Source organism: Sinohyriopsis cumingii, chromosome 12, assembly GCF_028554795.1.
Source record: "Sinohyriopsis cumingii isolate HCF-2022 chromosome 12, ASM2855479v2, whole genome shotgun sequence".
NCBI classification, from domain to species: Eukaryota; Metazoa; Mollusca; class Bivalvia; order Unionida; family Unionidae; genus Sinohyriopsis; species Sinohyriopsis cumingii.
In genome coordinates, this window is record NC_142972.1 from 11,892,854 (window position 1) to 11,916,896 (window position 24,043).

A 24,043-nucleotide genomic window follows, 5' to 3' on the forward strand; every position below is an offset into this window, starting at 1 on the left:
AATGTGAATATATAAGACTTTATGTTATTGGCTGATAAAAAGAGACGACGTTACATTTTTAATGTTATTTCTGCAAATGTGTAATAAAAAAGTTTAAATTGTCTGCATTTGTTGCAATTAGTGATGACACATCGTAAAGTTATGGAGTTATTATTACGTAATAACTTCAGGTTTGAGTTAAGTTCGAAATAACCAATATTTACATCTGATTTTTTTTCTAGCATGTGATTCTTAGCCTCAGTCACTTCACCTTTACGAATCGAAATGAAAGCAAGGTTCCAAATGTTTGGGTAGGTAGACGGCGCTATAAGCTATAAGCATGATCTAAGGTAAGAAAATAGAGGGTACCAATGAAAACACTGAAGGTAAACAACTGTTAAACAACTGTTTAAAAAATTTCATTCATACAGAGTTTTGTAAGAGCAAAATATAGATGTTCTTTACCCTAGCGCTATGTTTGGAGTCATGCACAGTACATAAAGTCAGTATCTCTCTGATGCTAATACTTAATTGATGGAACAAGATCCACGTCCCAAAAAGTGCTCATTATTTGACATTTTTTCAGTGTGATATCTGCCCTGTTCATTGGAAATCATCCTAGAATGCAGTAATCATTGTAACGCAATATAAAATGTAGTAAATATATCAATGAAGAATAGGGTAACTCTGTTTAGTGACTTACGATGTAGGAGTTAACTTTGATGCTTGCATTAGTATAGGTATGAAGTTCTTATACAAGGAGTGGATTGAATTTAATCGTTCGTTCATACGGCAGAGCAACATTTGAAACAACTCTTATGCATTGAACTACTAACTACAGAAGAATCGCTGTTTTGTGACAACTATGCATAACAAGGTCTAATTTTTTTAACTGTCTATGTAGAATGGAAATCTATATTAAGTGAATACTTGTAAAACATTGTTTAAAAACGGAAGTCACTTATTAGTAGCTCAATCTGATCATACCTCTCCAAAAGGAAACTATATATTGGACACCAGTTAAGTTTGTGACATACATAAATGAATTTAAACTTTAAAAAATGAGACTGGTAACCAGAGGGGCCCGCAGAATTATTGGGGGGGGGGGCAAACGTAGTAGTCAGTAAACCAAGTAACAAAATTAGATACATTTTTCAAGTAAACTGAACCTCCAGCAGTCTGTACTGTTATTTTAATTTTTTAATTCCAAGTATTAACTAAATGTTTGCTATTAAAATACGCAGCGCCGTACTGCTTTCAAGTAAGATGGCATAAAATGTTCTGACGAAAATGGTCCTGAATTGCAAGGATTTGTGCATAACTGTGTACAGTTCATATACATTATGTTTATTCACAATACTTTCTGTGGAAATTGTCTTTAAGTTTGATTGCAATGTACAAATTGTACCCTGACAAAACACATTGCCAAAATAGTTTTAAATGAACAATTGCAAAGTTCAAGCTATAGCCCGATCTTAACACTTGTTGTACATACTACAGAATGTACGTGGGTAGAAAATGAGAGATTGCCAACTTTTTACGTTAAGTGCATTCTGAACATCACACGCAAATGAGTCGTGTTAATTATCGAAATACATTGGCCATGTAAAGGCGCTACCTATTTTACTGTCATGATTTCATAATATAGACATGCTTAATTTAAACCAAGTATTTCCAAAGACGGACAGTACTGTGCCAGATTAAACAGCTTGGACTTTACATGACTCCAAATCCATACGAAATTCCTCTAATCATTTAACCATCGTATATATTTCAATGGTTACCATCGTTCAGACAGAGGGGTTTATTACATAATTATTTAGATCTAGATCAGAATATATAACAAGAGAATTACACATTTTCCACATTTTAAAATTATAAAATGTTTCTTTAACATACACAAGAATAATAATGATAGAAGCTGTATTCAAATTACATATGAACACGAAAGACATTTCTGAAAGTCAGTTTGCAAATATTTTTCTTATGAAAGAGGAAAAGACAAAAGACAAAGATTTCAATGCTAACACGTTATCATAGTCAATGCTATTCGATAATGTTAACATAGTGCTCTTCAATATCGGCATGTATTTCAAAAGTGGCATTTTTTAAAATTATATGTTATACATATGTACCTTGTTCCGCATTATTTACTTTAAGATTTTGGTCGAGTTATTATTGTACATTGCCATTGTACATATTTAAAATTTACAAAAAGTGTAGCAACGAAATAGAATTGCACGTAAAGATTGTACATCACTATATACAATTTCACAAATTTACAGAAAGTGTAGCAACTAAACAAAATTTGTACCTAAATAATTGTACATCACTATGTACAAAATGCATGCGTGTCGGCCCTAACATCGCACTCACTATGGATCATAGATGTTTCTTATTAAAAGTACATGTTTGGAATTCGTGCCTGTGCTAGTTTTTCTACTGTACTCAAATGCTCTTAACAGCTATATATGAAAAGACGTTGAAATTCTGCCAAATGTATATTAAAAAAATATGACGGTAGAAACATAACATCATGAAATATAGGGTCAAAATAGTTAATATAATGCCTATTCCCTCAAAACGTACAAGGTTTTCTTTGCTGGTACATAATCGTAAGCTTCCTTGACAAAAGATTTGTCTAACAGATAGGAAGTCAATGTACTCGACAACAATATGTTCCGCTCTCAAAGAACACTGACACAGTGTACCTGAGTAGTTGGCGGTATGACGGTGGGATTGGTGATTCGTTGGCGATAAGCGATGGTGACGGTATAGCTGGTGTTGGCTGGAGAGATAGATAGTTGCCTGTTCAGCTCCTGATGATGGAAGACACAACAAAATTTCTATTCAGAAGACTGTAAATGATAAAATCTATGGTAATTATTTCAGATAGGTTTTTAAGCTAAAAACAAATCTAATAATGTGCTTCCTCTCTGCCAGCTTGATATTGATTAACTGGAAAACTATCTCCATATACACGCAGTACAATGTTCTTGTTTGCAGTGACATTCACACAACAGCACCCGTACCCTGGTGGGGGTGGGGTTGGGGGCTGGGTTTTCGTTATAATAAAATGAGCAGCGTCGGCTCATTGGTTAGCGAGGTGCGAGTTCAAATACTATCATCGGATCAGCCCATGTTGGCTACCGTTGCAAGGCACATTACTCCAATTGCCTTTGTACTAAAAAAAAAAAATGAGTGTGTTGCTGTACTGTAAAGCACCAAATCAAAGCTATTTTTTATTTAATAAAGTGGTAAATCAGGTAAAACTTCAATTATTTTACTCCTCTTCAAATTATAAATTTTTAGCAAATGTCCATTTTACGCCTGACATTACGGAATAGATTTATTTGTATCCACGTGGCATGGCCATTGTTGATTGGATTCTTCTTCTTCTTTTTAAACCCAAACACTTATTAAATTAATATTCAAGTATCTAACTACCGGTGTCAATATTCAAGTTGAACAAAAAATTCCCGAAAGGAAAGAGCAAGAGGCACATGAGGACCCTAGGAGACTGCGAAAATATCATGCAAACATTCTTGTAGAATAATAACATTAAATAGCGAGTATCAATGCTTATCGTGAAAATGTTTTTGTTGCTTTCTTTTAGTCCGTAAACCAACTTATGTTCCGTTAACTCCACTCTCCTCGCATTTGTCATTATATTCCGCGAATGATATGAATTATGTATCTCTAAAGCTGCATCCCTACATTTGTTCTAACTTGAATTATGCCTACTCACGTAATCTGTCTGTACTGTACTCTCATGCGTTTTCTCCCCGGGAAACAATCCTCAGAAGATCAAAACTGCTTATATACAATCAACCTTTAAAACCCAAAGCCAGCAACACGTGCGGGTTTTAGCTGAAACATCTTGTTTAGCATTTCTTGTAAGAACGATATTATTAAGTTTTTATATCCAGACAGAGCTGTGGTTTCTCACGAAATAAGTGCCAAGCCTTGCGATATCGAGTAAGCGAGCATACAGCTTCTTCTAGCGATGCAGTTACTTTAGCATTTTTGCAAAATGATTTTAGACGATTGAGTGAGATACGTTCTACTACTATGACATAATTTTTCACATGTTATATACGATGTTACTGCTTCTCGAATTACGTTTGATTCAAATTCCATTTCTTATGAAATACTTTAGAACTTATGATACATTTATGACACCATCGCAATTATATAAATATCAAATGTACAATCACAGCATGCACAGTGGTAATATAAGGTTATGAAAATACTGAACGCGTTATGCAATTGTACATATGAAGCGTAGATAGGGTAAATAGATATTTCGAATGATTTAAAAGTTATTTTTTGCCGGAGTTGAATACTATATCATTTAGAAACTCGTCACAATACAAATATACCTTTAAGAACAATGACCCGGACGTCTCAGAGAAAAAAATTAAGAACGAAATACTCATAAACGTAATTGCTGCTATCGTCAGCCACCTTCTACAGAGGATCCAGAGCAATTTTTCATATTAAGACTATTTCTTGCATAATTAAAACAGGTTTCTAAGCATAGATCCGTCCTTTACTTTTTAGCTGCCCATTTCTGTAACCTTTTATTTCTTCTTCTCTTTGGTCACTTCGTTCGCACCATCGGGGTGATTCTTACAGATCATACCCAGAATGTATGCCGATAGCTCCTGTTAGCTGCCACTTAGACCACCTCGGCTATTTATGAACTTAGACATTCAGAATGCAAGAAACTATTTTTGTTCATTCGTATCTTTTTTGTAAGTCCTGCAATCAATCCAATCGTAAATATACACAATGTAGTCCGAATATACTGCGGTTTCTTTATTGTGAAGACATTTCCGGCAATCAAAATATATTATCTTTTTGTGAACTACTACGTCTAGGGCATATATTTGTCTCGTTGAAATAGCCGATGCCATTCCGATTGTGGGCACTTTTCACTCCTGTCGATCCCGATAATAGATACGAAATTGAGAGAGGGTGATTGCTGTTCCGTCAAACCTATTGCAAAGAACTGGAAGAAAATAACGATCGGGAGACGGGCTGATCAATAAAAGAAAATATGACAGGGAATAGCACATGTGTTTTATTCATCAAGGATGATGATTCATTATTAATCCCCTGAAGTAACTTCACTTCAGGCTCATCTTAATACAGCACACAAAAATGTTTGAGTGAGCTCGTGTAATTAGCATGTATACTGTACACTAGAATTAGCCGATAAAGTATGTGGATAAAATAACGACATTCGGGCTTGACAACACTTATGTCTATGATTCAAACATACATAGTATGTGGGTAGCATTGAAGGGTGCGGCTTATTAAATTAACGTTTTTATGCTCCCAACACAACTGGACAAAAACCAACAACATATGCACAAATATTTCTGTTCATATACTGTCAAATACATAACCGTCAACTACCGCCATATAAGGATCAAAGTGGCATGATCATACAGGTATCTAATTTAAACAACTTCATTTTACGCTGAGTTCGGGGATACGTAGAAAACAAAATGTGTTTCTGATATAGGTTTTGTTCTGTCCTCATGTAAGGTTATGTTCAGTTTTGGCAGAAGAATCTAACTCAACAAGACGCATCAGAATATTGTTTATATTTGCCGGGTCTTACCACGGGGGCTCGTATCATTGCTTAAAATTGACCTGTCATACACGTACTAAAAAAGTGCTAGCTCCACTTGGTCATTTTCACTTCCTGAGCTTCAGAGGTACTTTGTATAAAAAAGAGCCGATAACTTATTTGTTTACATTTTATATTTTTGATAATTCATTCATTACACTTTCAGAAGCTAGTATTGTCTAGTCTGGCAAAATTCATTTTTCCTATTTTAATAGTTGCTATGGATAGTGTATTTAGACTAATTTAGGCTGATTTTTTAGCACAAGGGAGCAGTCATTTTATTTAGGAGTGTGTGTACAGTTTCCAAAAGTACAATATCCAAAGAAATATCATTCACATCACATTAATGTAGCATAGAGATATGCCAACATTCTCTCCATTCTGCATGTTTTAAATGCAAACAACTTCACCTTACATATGTCACTCTCTCAAAAGTACATAATAACTGGTGATTGCCATCTTAGCTTCAGAAAATAAAGCGAGAGTAAACCATTTGAACAAACAGCGGCTGCACCAGATGTTTTCCATGTGAAATTCATGGTCAGTCCGATCAAAATGCTTATTTTATATTACGGTTGTAATTTCCTTTTCTTGTCTCCAAATATTGATTGACGTCAACTCATTTTTCAAATTAGTTAACAGGCTTGTAGAAATGAATTTTAATTTTCAGAAATTAATTTTTCGAACAATGGATTTTGAAACAAACAACAAAAAATCCAAACGTGTGTTGTGGAATTTTAAAACACAGACAGACTAGAAATGGCAGAGATATTTATTTGCTGATAATTTGACTGCTCTCATGTGTTTGTAGACTTGTTTAAATTTTATCTTAATTTTATATATGTTCATTTGCCTACTATTTGAATTCTTGCAAGATAACGTCACTTAGAGATGTTGTATTTTTCAAGTAGTAAATGTTGTAGTGATTATTTTATTGTTTTCATTATGTGCTATGTATTACAATACAAACTGCAGTATGGGTTGTGTATATCACAGTATGGCTTTGGGCATATCATTGCATCCCTTCATATAACAATGATGTATTGACCAAGCAGCTGAATACAGGCAGTTGGATGGTGTTGTTAGGGAGGAAGCTGACTTTTATCCCTACTGACAAGGCTCAGTGCATTTGGGGGGATATAGCTTTTATCCATCAATACTAAGTAATGCTGTAAGTACCATATTGTTTTAGTACAATCTTGATATATCCTTGAATTTGAGGATGTGCTTTGAAAGTTTACTACATTTAAAACATGTTGAGGGTTTTCTTGAAACGTCCTCAAATCTGTTGAAAAACATTTTGAATTTTGCAAAAATCTTCTTAAATTTTTCTGTGGAAATACAAAACATTTAAACATAATAAAAGATAAGCTAATTTTATTATGTACATATTTCCAAAAGTAATTAATGAATAAAAAGGGATAAAATTGGGTGGATCAAAATACATCTGACATTGGTAGTTACTAGATGGAGTAGCATACCTTTGCTCTAGTAGTGGAGTTCGTAGTGGTTTTGGTTTGTGACTTTCCCATTTCTCACACAGAACAGCCAGTCTCCCTCTACTTTATATTCTTAAATCAATCTGTTCATCAGTTTTCACAGCTAAGTTGATATCAGGCATCAGTTTTTAACACAACTGGTTTCATTGCAAATGGGAATATTCACCTTCCTCTGTTAATTCCGACAATACCTGAGTAGGTTTTAATGGTTGCAGAATGTGCAAAGGAAGTTTTTCCCCAAACAGTCACTTGGCTTCATCAACAGTCACTATGTTGCTGCATAAAACAGCCTAGCCACTTACCGGTATGCTTGCATTAAAACCAAAATCTGGTCCTTGCAAGTCATTGTGAAATTTCTCAGCTTTGCCATTACAGTAACTCCCAGTATTGTTTCTCCATCAGCCCTAGTTTGAACCAATCAGTGATACGTGATGCAGGGCTGAATCAAGTTGTGTTTCTGACCAGTCTGGTTTTCTTTCTTCAGTCCATCACTTTCATATATCTCCATCTCTTCAGGCTTGGCTTCTTTTCTATCCTCAGGTGGCAGATGCTTGAACACCGAAATATAGGAAAAGGAACAAAATGTCCTATTTTTTTTTACTTTACACTGCATTATTGTCATTTCGCTTATATAAATATTGTCACTATTATATTTTTGAACAATATACAATTATATTTAAATTAAGCCTTTATCATGGATTAAAGATTTCAAGTAAATTATTTTTTTTCTTCAATCACTGGTTACGCAGTATTTCAAAGTATAAATGCAATTATTTAGATGAAATAATCGAGAGAAAAAATGTACAATGATGGATTGTCTCAAAGTTCGACCAAACTCCTTATTAGCACTTACATAATAAACATGCAAACTTTTCTATTTTTGTGGCAGAAAATTAATAATTGCAACAATCTTTGGAGATTGGCCTAAATCTCAAGCCAGTCTTGTTTGTTTGATTCAAGATTAATCCTCTCCAGGGTTTCAAAGTTCTCTTTGATAGCAAAACTTTACATTTCCATGTTGTTTTATCTATTGTAATCACTAATTAACACTTTGAGGCATAGCTTTTTCAATAACTACATCATGAATAATTTGTATCATTGAGGTTATTTATGTGGGGTATGGGATGCACTTGACAGCAACTTTTATATTTGTATCAAACAGTGCCCAGCTATTTCATCGACCTGAAGATGTGTGATTCATTTTGATGATTAGCAATGGCTAATTTAGATTGGCAAACTAATTGCTTTATAAGTACAGATGATAAACGTTATCAAACTGCAACATTCTTTGGCTTATATGTTGTTTATGCTAGTTGATTGTGCAAGGATATAATGGCAGTTATTTGCCATGGATTACATAATCATTGTACTTGTGACACAGTGAAGGCAAAGACAAAGAAGAATTAATGGCTTTATAATTGATTATTCAATAATAATTAGATTAACAATTCTTTCTTTCAAAAATATGCTATTAACAAAATGCAATGACTTACCATTGACACAAATGATATGAGCATTCATAAATAATAATAATAATAATAATAATAATAATAATAATGAGGACTTTGTATAGCGCCTAATCTTTTAGAAGCTCTAAGCGCTTTACAACATTAGACAACACCTATAAGATAAAAGCATATAATAATATTATTGCAAAAACAAATATCTACATTCAACATCCTTTTTCAAATAAGAAAGAAACAGTCATATTTTCTCTTCAAGAACACAACAAATCTTGCCAAATTATCAAATCAAAACTCTTGTTTACTCTGACGCTGAATCTTTGTAATAGAAGAAGAAGTTTTGAAATGATACAATTTAAGGATCCACACTATATTCATCTGAAGTTGTGTTACAGAAAAGTATGTTATAGCAAGGTGTTATGTGTTAGGACCCTTACATGTGTTATGACAGGTTTCCATTACATTTACTTCATGCTACTTTATTAATAGAAGTTAATCATTTCATTATTCTTCTTTGCAAAATAATAGCTCTAATTACAGTTTTGTAATATGCAGCACTGAAAACGTGCCAAAAGTGAAATCAAGGGACATAACTCCAGCTCATCTGATCAGCTATCACCCAGAGCATGATAGTCTGATCGTAGTTCTGGTCAATTGTAACTATTCCTTCGAGATGGGCAAAGGAACCACCATTGAGTACAACTTTGCAAATCTAGAAAGGCAGATTGTGGACAGATTTCTCTTTGGAAAGTCACGGATAGATACTGAGGTAACAGTTTTCAGTCTCTAATTAAGCACCTCAATTTAAATTTATCTTGTTCAGATACATAGCAGGCAGTGGAGAAAATATTTTACTTTAGAAATTCCAAGTGCAGCTCAATCTTAATGCAGCTCCATCATTTTTGAAAAATCCAGCACCTTTATTTTTTAGTCAGTTATTTTGAAAATTAAATTTTGTCAATTTTAGAAATTTCATGATGTAATGAACAAGTTAGTAGTTCCATTTCAGTAGAAAACAATTATGGGAAACTTGGTTATGCAACCTTCCGAAAAAAGTTAATATCTTCTTACTGCCTAATTTGGCATGTTGATTTTTTTTTAAATAAACGTTCCAGTTTCAACCTTCTAGTTGTGGATTTTTGAGACTCAGAATCTGTTTTGTGGTCCCAAAATGGGCTCAGTGTGCTTAACTCATATATGCCCTTTGAAAATGAAAGAAAATTAAATTTGAGAAAAATAAAATGATTTCTATTTCTCGAAGCATTTAATAAAGTTTCAAACAGAAATAATCAGTAGACTTGTCATTGCCATATATCATCACCAAACACACAAATAAACTCACATAATTGCAATCACACAGACATTAAAATAAAAACTACATGATTCTTCTGCCTTTAAACCCGTTGAACAGGAAGTCAAATCTGAACTAGACGTAGACTTTGATGCTCACAGTTAGGTATGTAATTAAATAATGTTTTTCACAATGAATGGGTGACAGTCAAAGCTATTACTCAAAATTGGTTCAGTAGACACTCTAGTAATGCTGCTGTCAAACCATTATGTTGGTCACAGACAGGTATGTCTACTGAGTTAGTCAGGTAGCTATTATTCATTCATAATTGATCAGCATGGAGAGTGTACAGGTTTTGTTTGCTTATCCTCCAATGCCCCAACTACTGTTACACCTGGCTTGCCCTCCATCATTTTATCTTCACATTAACTTCCCACTTTCCCATTAGTACGCTGTTTCCACTATCACTGAAGGTGGCAACCAGATCCAAGTACTTAAACAGGCTAAACCTACTGTACCTTCTCCAAGTGGCATTTACCAGTGTTTATTATTAGGCATTCTGTACCCAAGCCACTCAGGTTAAATCTATAACAAGTTATGGTTATTCCGTCCCCACGCATTCAACGTACATCCATAATAAGTTATGGTCATTCTGTCCCCACGCCATTCAACTTACATCCATAACAAATTATGGTCATTCTGTCCCCAAGCCACCTGCTCACATCCATACCAAGTTATGGTCATTCTTTCCCCAAGCCATTCAACTTAAATCCATAACAAGTTATGGTCTTTCTGTCCCCAAGCCATTCAACTTACATACATAACAAGATATAGTCATTCTGTCCCCAAGCCACCTGCTTACATCCATACCAAGTTATGGTGATTCTGTCCCCAAGCCATTAAACTTACATCCATAACAAGTTATGGTCTTTCTGTCCCAAAGCCATTCAACTTACATCCATAACAAGTTATGGTTATTCTGTCCCCATGCCACCAGCTTACATCCATACAAGTTATGTTTATTCTGACCCCAAGCCACTCAACTTACATCCATAACAAGTTATGGTCATTCTGTCCCCAAGCCATTCAGCTTGCATCCATAACAAGTTATGGTCATTCTGTCCCAAAGCCATTCAACTTACATCCATAACAAGTTATGGTTATTCTGTCCCCATGCCACCAGCTTAGATCCATACAAGTTAGGTTTATTCTGTCCCCAAGCCACTCAACATACATCCATAACAAGTTATGGTCATTCTGTCCCCAAGCCACCAGCTTACATCCATACAAGTTATGTTTATTCTGACCCCAAGCCACTCAACTTACATCCATAACAAGTTATGGTCATTCTGTCCCCAAGCCATTCAGCTTGCATCCATAACAAGTTATGGTCATTCTGTCCCAAAGTCATTCAACTTACATCCATAACAAGTTATGGTTATTCTGTCCCCATGCCACCAGCTTAGATCCATACAAGTTATGTTTATTCTGTCCCCAAGCCACTCAACATACATCCATAACAAGTTATGGTTATTCTGTCCCCAAGCCACTGAACTTACATCCATAATATGTTATCGTTATTCTGCCTCAATACAGCAGCAATACTTCCTTAACAATTGTATATGTTAGTCAGTCCTACTCAGGAGTCTGCCTCATACATTGGCACTTCTGCCTCAAGATTTATGACAGTCTTTCTTACTCAGGAGTCTGCCTCAGACATTGGCAATTATACCTCAAGATGTATGTCAGTCAGTCATAAGTAGTTAAGTGGGGCACCTTGGCGACAATGGGAAAATTCATTACGACCCACCCACTCCGCGCTTGCTTAGCGACAAGACTTATAGCGACAATGGGAATTAGCATTACCAGAACCATTGAGCTTGTTTAGCGACAAGTACTCTGATGTACACCCTGGGCCACTATAGCGACACCGGAAATTGAACATGGGACTATTGGATTTGTATAGCGACAAAGGAAAGATAGCGTCTGACGTCACAGTACTGAGCAAAGAGAGGGATGTACAGAGATAACACAGACAATAGACAAACACTTATACAACATTTAAAATAATTTTTTTGGGGAGGCAAGAAAGTCAATTCTTTTCAAGGCATATGAGGGGCCCTGAAAAGGGCCTTTGGCTTCTTCCGCTTCTTCTTCTATTTTTTCCAGTTATTCAGTCATCTTCTAATTTTTCATAATGTTCGTTTTTTCTTCTTCTTTATATCTGACTCTGGCATACAGTCAGGATGGCCTATGGCTCTGAATTTCTCCTGTATCCTTATCCGGTTATTGTTGAGTTTCTCAAATCTTTCTTTTATCTTTCTATTCTCTTCTTCTTTACTTTCTTTTGACCACTTTTCTTTTATGTTCTTTACCTCTTGGGTCGGCACTTTTCTTATCAGTTCCTCTGCTTTTATGAGTTGGTCTAATCTCCGCTTACAAATGACCACTCACTCCATTCCAAGATATCTTCTAGGAAGCACCTCACTCTCGTGACATGATCCAGGGCTTCCTCCAAGCTACCTACTCTCATATACTGAGGGTCAATGAATCTTCTTAATTTTTGTACTTCCTCTTCTACCATACCCTGGAGAAGATACATGGCTACTTTAAGACTGGTCACTTGTCTTGTCACAAAATCCTTAGTAACTCCATACCTCCATTCCTTCTCAAACCTTTCCACCACGCATTTCTCATCCACTATACAATACCAACAGTGCTTTAGTGCGTTGAACATTTGTATGCTCATCTTCTTTGCTCATTCAGTAGAATGGCGCGAATGACGAACGCTTTGAGTTTTTATATATGTAAAGCACGGACGTGAAGGAAAACATCCCCTACTTTTGTCTTCTCATATTATCTACTATTCACACAAAGGTAATGAATTAATAAAATAATAACCTCATTATATACTATCAGCACAGGAGATGAAGCAAAAAACAAAACCCAGTTAAACATTCCACACAGAAGGAAAGGTTTAAAAAGAACACACACACTCTACTATCTACACAAACCCCAAACTATACTATTCACACACGCGAAGAAGCAGAAACATAACCATAATCTATTATTCACTCACGCGAAGAAGCAGAAACATAACCATAATCTACTATTCACTCACGCGAAGAAGCAGAAACATAACCATAATCTACTATTCACACACGTGAAGAAGCAAAATCAAACCCTAACTATCCACACACACGAAGAAGCAAAAATAAACAAAAGACCAAATTCCCTTAACCAAAATATACTATCCACACACGCAAAGAAGCAAAAATAAAAATAAAAATAAACAAACAAACAAACCTAAACATGTCATCCACACAGAAGGGAATTTAAAAAAAAAAAACACACACTCTACTACTTACACAAACGTACGTGAGAGTTTACAAACACAAACACAAACATAAACACACAATCACACCAGGAAATGAGTGAGTGTGTATATTCACACCACTCCACATTCACACATTGGCAAATGCAATAGCGTTTCTTTTCTAGAGCTTTAGTTCGCCCTGACAGGTGCTGTTTTTAACACAAAAAAAAATTAAAATGCACCTGGTTAATGCTGCATATTCCAGGCCGAGCACCGCACACGTATCGTCTGCTCCAATCCCCTTCCCAATTCACCCTTGTGACTGGAAGCGCAGAGGCGGGTTAAGTGGCTTCACTATCCCACTCCTCCGTTTGGGGAATAGTGAAAACTTGTTGTTCTCTCTGCGTTCTTTGCCTTCTTTGCCACACTCGAGGAAGAGCTGGCCTCATTGCCTCCTGTGTGCCCTGTACTGGTTATTGCTGTTGTTGTTATTGATGTTGTGGTTGTGGTACTAGTACTGGCTCTGGAGGTGGCAATGACAGGATATATCTTTTGTTTTCCTCCTCTTCTTTCTTTTTCCTCTTCTCCTCATCTTCCTCTATCTTCTTCCACGGAATCTGTTGAATCACTTTTGATAAAAGCCGTGGCATGGCACCTGTTTTTATACCCTCTTTTTTTCGGAAGCAATAGATGTACTTTCTATCCAGAGCTATTCGTTCACCAGTAGGGAATCTAAATGCTCCAAGTACTAACCTACAGTTCAGAGTTTGTCCAGAAGTTTCCTCTTCCACTAAGCAGATGTTGCATAAAAGATTTCGGTAATCCTCCAACTCTTCTTCTTCAGTTCGTTTTAGTAGCTGTATCTCGAAGTAACGAAAATCATGAACATGTTGATCCTTCACTTCTTCGATGTTTAACAAGGTTTGACCACTTGAACACTTTTTCGTGAATCAGTCCTCTTATAGCATTTAGGCACCAGTGGTTAAACACCGGTGAGGTAACGAATGCAAATGTTCTTTACGTTTGACTTGTATTTTGACCAGTTCTCGGTAAATGCGTTCTCTCAAGTCCACAGGCAAGCCATGAATGTTCTCTTGTAAAGTATCCATGATCAGGTCATACTAAAACCCTCTTTTGTCGGAGGTAATAAGTGTATTTTCTGTACAAATCTGATTGTACTCCAGTAGCTAAACCACATGTTTTAGTCTCTAGTTGACACACTACACATCGCAGAGAACTTTCCTCTGGAGACAAAATTCGATCATATAAAAGATTTTGGTAATCCACTAACTCTTCCTCTGGTACTCGTTGTAGTATGTCAACATGTAAGTAGTAGGATGAGTAGACACCAAATTCTTACTGTCCCTGGCCAGATGAACAATATCTGACCACTGGAACATTTTTAAATGAATCAGTCCTCTTATAGCATTCAGGTACCAGTAATTTAAACTCCGGTGACGTAACGGATGCAGTTGTTCTTTACGTTTCACTTTCATTTTAACCAGTTCTAGGTAAATGCGTTCTCTCAACTCCACAGGCAAACCACGAATATTCTCTTGTAAAGTATCCGTGATCATGTTATACTAAACTCTCTTTTTTTGTCGGAGACAATAAGTGTACTGTCTGCTCAGAGATGATTTTACTCCAGTAGTGAATCTAAATAATTTAGTCACTAACTTGCACATCACAGTTCGTTCAGAAGTTTCCTCTTCCATTAAGTTGACGTTATGTAAAAGATTTTGGTAACTCTCTAACTCTTCCTCTGGAATTCGTTGCAGTAACTATTCCTGATAGCAAACATAATTATCAATAACAAACCAATCCTTTGAACCAAAGAGCAGCTGATGAATGTCTGACCATTCAGGTACCAGTGGTTTAAACATCAGTGACATAACGGACGCAATTGTTTTTTACGTTTCACTTAAATTTTGACCAGTTCTCGGTAAATGCGTTCTCTCAACTCCACAGGCAATCCACGAATGTTCTCTTGTAAAGTATCCATTCAGGGATTACTGATATTGTCCCACTAAAGGTAAATAGTGACAACTCGGGGGCCATCGACCATGTTCCAAGTAGGCTGATACTTGTTGCTTAAAGTGGTGAAGTGACACACCACAACTGAAGCACTTCATTTTATCCCCTTCGTCCAAGTAGAAGAATCCGGTTCTGGCTAATTCTTCGGGGGATCGGTCCTCCCAGATATTTAGGCCATTTTCCTTTGAACGATTGAAAACAATTTTCAAAGTTGCAGTATTCAGTCAAACGCACAGGGAACGAATATTTGTCTTTAACATGTTCGTTTCGATGAGGGTAGGGTGACATAGACAGGAGTTTGATCAGGGCTGGATGACATCCGGACGGTGGCAGACGTGAAGGTTGACATTCACAATGACAACCAGTAAAGAGTCCACGATGACGAGTGGCACCGCTTTCGCATCCGTCAGGTTTGACACGCACATTCACTTTCCATGATAGGTGCAGTGGTAGTAGTAGCAGTGAGAACAAAGTAAACATGATGCTTAACTGCATCGCTCTAAATGCAATGCGCAGCATCGCACTCCACTTGAAAATCACCGAACTTCAATTGTGCCTGTCTGAACTTGTTTTGTGTTTCTCCGAAAGTATTTATCTTGGAACATGCTTTGCCAATGTTGCAAGCTTCTTTCAAAAGATCGACCCCTTCGTGATCCATGAACAGTTCTCGAAATGTTCCACAGCAATGCCGTAAAATGTCCACGTCGGAACGACAATACTTTAACATTTCTTCCTGAAAGTCGAAGGGGTCGGAGGCGCAAGCCTGGTACCAGGCGTAGAAAGCTTCTCGTTGTTCGGTACGCATATTGTCGGGGTCGTAATCGTGAGCCTCAGGCAAATGGGGTAGAACTGCATGTTGATTGGCTTCGATATTGAAAACGCGAGGAAAATAACCTTTGGCCATTTCTGTCATTCCAAACGTTTTAGGCATTCGGCTCAAAGGCAAGGCCAAGTAGCTTATTGAATCTTTAAATCGTACTTGTCCCACTTGCATGTAAATGATTTTGGCTCCATTCAAAGTCACTTTAGGACGTTCAGTGCCTTCTTCCGTATAGTATCTGAGAAGAAATTGTCCATCGTATCCCGAGAAATTGTGGGGCTTCAACTTGACATGGCGATGAATCTTCATAACGTTCGATGTTTTCTTGGCTCCACGTCTCGTCGATCGAGTCAACGATCCATGGGGCGAAATCGGCCATCGTGTTCAGTCCCCAAACGACTTTTTCACGTCCTCCAGGAATCTTGCTGCAGTGAGGGTAATGACTAAAGATAGGTTCTTGAATGCACTTCTCACACGCTCGATGAGCAACACAGAAATTAGGAATGTGAATTCCGGTCTCTTGCATGCATTCGAAATCGAAAAAGATGAAATTGACTTTTTTCTTGTGGTCATCATCTTCCTGTTTGGGTTGGTATTTTTGAATGTAGCATTGGTGTTCCAAGTCCAAGATTTGGTAACAAATGTGAAATCGCTTCGTTCCTGAACATGCGTGTGCCTTGGCATTAGTGGTAAGTATGCCTTGTCCACACGTAGGACACAATCTCAGCAGTTGACCAGCAGATTTCGGCTGTGAACCTTGTGTCTTCAGATGTTGTTGGTAACAGACAGGGCTAACAAAAGTGAGCTGACAAGCAGATTAATGCGCTCGTTCTTGTCCTTCGTCCAGACAGGGTTGAGATGCCAAATATCCTGAGCATTTCGACAAACAATGTGTTGCTATCAATTCTTATAGCCAAAGTCACATTTCTCACAGCAAAAACTGTATCCCAAGAATGCAGTGATACTAGTAATGGCATCGAAATGTTGATTGTGATAGAAGATGTGAATGTATTTTCCATCATTATAATCTTTGCCTTGAAACAACAGAGGTCCGCGCACTTCTTGTGGGTTCACTTTTAAAGTGAAGAGTGGAGCTAGGACGTCGTGCGAATTTTGCATTTCAGGAATGCCACAGACCGTGTCTTTGGATAACACCGCTTGCTGTAACAGGAATTCTGCTTCACCTCCTTGTTTGGCTCGGTCGGATTTTTGAATAGTTTTCCAGGCTATTTTCCATTCTACTGTGTTGTTCTTGTTGGTCTACGTTTGCCCCACCAGAGTGGCACGGGCTAAACACGTGGTCTTGAGGGTTGTTAATTCGGACAAGGTTCTTCTTGGTGATGCAAAGGTCGTCCACCAATAACACCTTTTTTGCGTTCTGTCCCTTGAGGAAGAGACACGTGGGTCATGAACAGTGTGGCTTTTCCATCGGTGATGTGAAACTTGTCGACTTTGGAAGGTGTCAGTTCTGTTGGGCTGCTAAAATCGAACCAAACAGGGGATTTCAAGTTGTCGTGATGTATGGAAAGCCTCAAGCGATCGTCTTCTTTGGCTTAACATTGTCGCTTCAGTGTGGTTAACAAAGAATCCCACACTTCGGTGATGAACGCATCTGCTTTCGCCAACGGCACATCGGACTTGAAATCTTTAAACTTCACCGTGTAGGTGTAAGATGTGTTTCTTAATTTTCAAGAGCGCTTTTCCGTCTCTCGAATGTGACTTTTCAGGGTTTACTGGTGAACTTTGGTTAGGTGAAGACTCTCTAGATCTGGATTCTGGTTCTCTCATGTCATCTTCAAAATCACTGGCATGAATTTGTGCCAAAACTTCAGCTACTGTACGAGGCGATAAATCACGTTTCTGCCTGTTACTTTTTTTTCTTCACGAATTTATGCGATCGTTTCATCTTGACTGCAAAAAGTCAAACGACTACATGTCAAACACCATGGATCACTATATATCCATGGTAGAGTATATATTTAAAGGGTGTGTGTTTGACCTGTCCATATTCATTTCACTCTCAAACAGAGCAGAACGATGGAAGAGCCTACACAGATCGAACTTTTGATCAGAGCTTTGCGAGGGGTCATCAGAAAATTTTCTTCAGACAAGCCATCGGACTACTCTCCTTCCTTTCGAGATGAACGTCAAGATACTTGCTATATCTGTAAGAAGAAAGTGCATTGTTCTAAAACAGGTGTTAGAAGAAACAAAGGTTAAGATACCTGTTATCATTGTCAAGAAAAAGGACATTGGTCTTCATATTGTCATAAGAAACAACAGGAGCAATGAGAAGAGAGAGATCATGAAGAGGAAGAAGAGGTAGCCCCCCTCCCCAGAAGAACACAGACATGTGCAGAAAGAGAAACATTAGAAGAAAAAAGAAGGGGGGAAGGTGAGGAAGAAGTGGAGGAAAAACTGAAAGTGACGAAATTTAAAAACAGAGAATGAAGACAGACACAGACGAAGCCTAAAAAGTTTTTAAAGTGCTATGCTGTGCAGTGAATTGGATTGTAAAATTTGTACCAGAATAGACCAATCATAAAACGTAATTGTCTCTTGTTTGTGATTTTTAGAATAAGAACCTACACTCATGCACTCACACACACACACACACACACACGCACGCACGCACGCACACACACACACACACACACACACATACATACATACATACATACATATATATATATATATATATATATATATATATATATATATATATATATATATGTATATAAAATGGGGTAAAAAAGAGCTTTTAGAGTTTTAATTGATTTTGGCAATTGAAATACTATCTCTTTTGGAGAGAAATATGTGGCCGTGAAATGGGCCTTTGGGTATTTGTTTGTTTAAGCAACTAACTTAGGAATGGGAACCAATCAACTTTAACTGCATTAAGCCTTTGCCACTGCCAAGGCTTGCTTCTGAACTGACTCCTGTCGATGATGATTTGGTAAAAAGGGTGGTACGGCAGGCGTAGTCACAGGGTTGGGTTGTTTAGCACGGGAAGGTCTTTTTCTCTTCGGTCGTAATAAAGAAGTCTGATACATTTGTTTCAGACTTCTTAACTCTGCTAAAATATCTAAAAGTACAGTGACCGTTTGACTTTCCCTACCTTGTTTCTTAGCTGCTTCTTCTTCCTGTCGTTTACTTCTTGCCTCTTTTTCTTGCTGTTGCTGAAGGAGAAAAGCTTGTTCTGCTTTCTTTTGCTGCTGTAAACATTTCTCCAATTCTTCTTTCTGTCTCTGTTTAAAATTCTCCACGCGTGATAAAGAAGGAGAAGGTGGCGTAGGTACTGGTTCCGTAACAAGTTCTTTCGAAAGAAAATCGACAAAATCCCAATTAAAATTAACGTATTCTGGAAGTATGTGTTGACTTGAGTAGTCCCTGCTATTCCATCGCTTTTTGTCTCCACGACCGGTGTACCCCAGTTCATCGTCTTCTTAGTTTGTATTGGTGTGGTCCGTCTCAGAATTATCATCATTTGACGGACCCCGTAGTTCCGATTAGTTAAAGAATTTTGTGTCTGTTTGTTTCCCCCATAATATGTATGATTATGTTGTACTGCAATTTTGAAGAATTTCATTTTTAATAATTTTGATTCTAGGGCTTGTACACATTCCTATTCTAGTGTATAGATTCTCCTCAACCCTGGCTGGTCTTGGAGTTTATTTAATATACAGTGATCCTTGCCAGGGATTAGTAGTGTCCTGTGTGTGCAATGTGTATGTGCTATTTATTTGTATGTTATCATGTTTAGTTGTAAGGACTGTCTATATATGGATCAGATTCTAAGAGTTGTCAATTATTTATTGGTTCATTTGTAACTCGGGAAGTTCGGTTGTGATGTAGTTGTCATCTGTACCGTTCTTCCCAGTTTATAGAACCTTTTTTACTTTAATGTGTGTGCTTTGTAAGATAGAGATAGATAGAGAAAAGATTGGTAGAATTAATATGTTGGATATATGTATTTGCAATTGTATTTTTTGCGTGTATGTATGTCTGCATGATGTACAGTGTTTTTGTGTTCGTAATGTTCTTAATTGTTCATTGTTTGTATGTCTATTCATTGATACACAAGGATATCAGGTATAACGTTACCTAGAAATTTGCAATTAATGAATAAAATAGTTGAATTAATATATAAAGTTAATTCTTTATATATATATCTTATCAAGAATGTTATTTGTGTAGAGCAGTTTTTTGTTATCTATTATTCCATATTTATTTTTAATTTTATCTTTTAGAGCCTGTCATACTGTTGCGTTTTTAGGGCATACAGCAAATATATGGGTTTTTGGGTCTATAGATTTTCCACACAATCTACATTTTGGTAGGGTATTTATGAAGTGTCTAATAAAGGCAACTTCGCCCATTACCCATTTGTCATGCAGGTATAGGAACAGTCTCCCTTGTATGGAGGCTGACCTTTTACCTGCCCAGTTTTTCCAGATGGCCTTCCAGTTCAAGTCAGGGTAGCGATATTCAGTTTCTTGTTTATCTCGAGAGACTATTTCATTCAGGAATTCATAAATATTGTTCTTCCTGTCCCATACTTTTGTATTGTCTGTGTAGGTGTATAACAGTTCACTAACTCTTCTACATTACCCTGGGTTTTTTAGTATTTTAATTAATTTGTTATTTTTATAGATATCATTATTAAAACGGCATAAGTAACCGTATATATAAATACTTATTGCTCCCCAAGGTAACTTAGGATAATTACTTAATTTACTAATCCTATTTTAAATAATTGCTTTTTGCTTAATACTGAAGTTGGGCAAGGCTAGCCGTCCTTTTTCTTTGGATCTGCATATGTATGTTTTCTTCAGGTAGTGGATTTTATTATTCCAAATGAAGCTCATTATTTTCTTTTCAATGTTGTCGATCATGGCTTCTGTTAGTTGCACCGAATTCATAGCATAATCTAATTGACTATACGTGTATGTTTTAGAAACCTGTATACGGTCCATTAAGTTGATCTTTGTGTGGTACCATGCTTCAGCCTGCTTTTCTATCTTGATTAATACCTCACGGTAGTTCTTGTGAGTGGAGTTCATTCCGTAAAATATCCCTAATGCTTTTACATGAGCTTTAATCAGGTTTGGGGGAAACCAGGGTGGTTGCCAATCCAGTTTCCTATTAATAAAATTTATGTTTTGTCATGGTTAATTGCGGAACCAGAGGCTTTTCTAAATTGTTGAAATTCATACTCTAAATGTTTGAAGGAATATCCATCTATGGTAAAGTTTGTATTCATCTGCATGTAATATGGTTTTAAAATCGTGTTTCAAATTTGGTGTTTTGATTATGTGAATATTAGTGTTTTGGTTGATATTTATGTTCAAGGATTCTATTGCTATCACATACAGCAACATATATAATGGACAGCCTTGCCTTACCGATCTTTCTATTTTTATATCATCTGTGAACGCTCCGTTGATAATTATTTTGGACGCAATATTGGCATACATGGATTTAATCCAATTTATAATGTTTCTACCAAAACCACACCTCTCTAAGGTTTCAAATATGAAGCCATGCTCTTTTTAATCAAAAGCCTTCTCCTGATCGAATAGAAACATGACTCCCTTTTCATAAATAATTTAATCCATTTATGAAGCATATTATTTGACTCAGTAAGTTGTTCACTTTTGTCCAATTCTGTTTGTATCCAATTGAAATCTCCTCCTAATATACAAAGGTCTGTAGCATAGTGTCGGATATAATGATTTACATTCATAATAAAATTTACTTTTTTAGGGCTTACGCTTCCAGATGGTACATATATATTAAATACATTCCACATATTCAATTTAATATGAATTAAACGACCTTGTAATTCATTTGGGGTTTTTAAGTGTTAAGTTTAATCCCTTGGCAGAACGCCAAACAATTGTAGCCACCCCGGAAAAGATTTCAGATTGGTAATAACTAAGGCGTCTAATTCCTCCTCTAGATTCTTCACCACATGCTCGGGCATTTTGTGCGTTTATTGTATTAAAATTATGTCATAACGTTTTGATTGTTTTATGATTTTATCTATTTTATTTGTAATTCCATTATTGTTCATAGTCAGGATATGTAGGTTTAATCCCTCCATATTGACTATGGACAGGTGTTTTAGTTTCTTTATGTATTAATTTGTAAATTTCAAAGTGAAGGTCTTGTGACTTATAAAAGCAATTATATTTAAGATAATTTTGTTTGTTTAGTGGGCAGTCCTCTTGCTCTGTTCTGTTCTATACTAATTTTTCTCCTGTCTCTGTTCAGAGAAACTGCTCTTAATCTTGCTCGAGATCTTTTTTCTCATTTCTAGATTCTCTGATGAATGCCGTTATGCCTGATTCTGAGGGAGTCCTGGGGGTGGAGGCTGCTCTTTTCCTCATCGTTGGAGTGATAGGAGTTGATGTATATTTCTGCATTTGCACGGGGGATTCCTGAGTTTCCTGATAGTTTGGACATGTAGAGCCTTCTTGATTTATGGATTCTTCTATGATATTACGGCTTTCCGGTGTTTCTTTTTCTTCTCCGAATTTCGGTTCCTCTATGAATTAGCATGGAACAGTGTTTTTCGCTTTGATTTTTGATTCTTTTGCCTCCATTTCTTTCTTTCTCAGAATTCTCCTTGCTCTGGCTTTGTCCTTCTTCTATTCTGCCGAGCTTGCTTGGCTGGCACCTTCCCACTTTTCTGATGTATCTTGTGATGGCACTTCTGAGCTCGCTTCCAGGCTATCCTGGATAGGAGAGCTTATCATTTCTCCTATTTTGTCTTTTGTCGGTTCTGGCACTTGTTGCACAGCTTTTTCCGAGGCTTCATCGACTTTGGGTTCTTGTGTAGTCTTTCCTGCTGCCGCCGCATAGGATTTTAGGACGGTGTCTAGTGTTTTCTGGTTGCTTTGGTTTTACTTAGGATTTCCAATATCGACGATATAAACCTACATGATGGCAGCCTAACGTTAAGTTCCCATTGTTCTAGAATCTTCCCTGATGTTATACCTGCAACCATTTTTAATACTGCATTTACCCTTGTCCCTTTAAAGGCACAAGATGGTGGAATAATGTTAATTCCCCTTTTGACCATGTGTAAGCGATAGGCCGTTTTTAACACAAGATTCACGACAGTTGCCAAAGTTGTCCCTCAAAGTACAGCAACAACAAAACAGAAACAAAAATGGTGGCCTATTCTTAATTTACCCTTAGGTAAACAAAGGATTTCCGTTAGAGTCTCGAGTGCTATTCCCATGTTATATTCCCGTTTATATCCAGAGTGCCATTCCCATGGATCCAGATCCGTAGACCCCTGTTAACACAGGATTTCCGTTTGGATCTTAAGAGTCGCACTATACTACTTCTATAGGACGGAACTTTCGGTCTGGAGTCTAGTGGGCACTTTTCCCAGGCATAATTTTAAGGATCTAAATGTAAAGAAAAATTGTTTTAGGAAATGTTTCGGTTGTTCCACTCCTATTCTATTGAATCCGCAGCACCGCCCCCCCCCCTCCCCGCAGATGAGCCCTTATGAAAATTACACGAACGCAGTTGCTTTGTCGATTACGACATAAGATTGGGGCGAACTCAGAATTATTTTCGCCGGGGGAGGAGTGGGGTAAACTTGTAGTGGTCAGCTATTAAGTTTTACGGATGTAGGCCAAACCAAGTTTAGAGGTGAAGGGGGGGGGGGGGCATGTCTCCGCTCCTTGCCCCTATGTCTGGATACCCATGATCTAAACACATCATAATACATAAGGATAGTAACATAAGGATAGTAGTAAGAACTGTATATTGAAATCTCATTGAAACTATGACATTCATTTAAATTCTCATACTATTGGCAGATGGAACAAATTACTTTTTAAATGTGCCACTTATTTCATTCTTAACAATGCAGAGCGCAGTTAATTGTGTAAATGTATATGCATACTTGTATGTATGATATATATGTTCTTTTATGTTTACAATGCTTTTACTTTATATCTGTATTTTAATTTAGATGT

At 36.9% G+C, this 24,043-nt stretch overlaps 2 protein-coding genes across 6 annotated transcripts in view; one reads left to right on the top strand and one right to left on the bottom strand.

The window, feature by feature from the left end:
- LOC149786009 (uncharacterized) overlaps positions 1 to 7,428 on the bottom strand; it is a 23,890-nt gene extending 16,462 nt beyond the window's left edge. The window contains exon 1 of one of the 5 annotated variants that reach the window (XM_089976300.1): positions 7,102 to 7,428. In XM_089976300.1, the coding sequence (XP_089832426.1) occupies positions 7,102 to 7,152 (51 nt within the window). In that variant the 5' untranslated portion in view covers positions 7,153 to 7,428. The other 4 variants (XM_089976302.1, XM_089976306.1, XM_089976303.1 and 1 more) reach the window with 4 other exon arrangements.
- On the top strand, positions 6,689 to 24,043 carry LOC149786010 (E3 ubiquitin-protein ligase rnf213-alpha-like). Its single transcript, XM_089976307.1, has 3 exons — positions 6,689 to 6,791; positions 9,138 to 9,351; positions 22,366 to 24,043. The coding sequence occupies exons 1-3, from the start codon at positions 6,787 to 6,789 to the stop codon at positions 22,372 to 22,374; spliced, it is 228 nt and encodes a 75-aa protein (XP_089832433.1). The 5' UTR covers positions 6,689 to 6,786; the 3' UTR covers positions 22,375 to 24,043.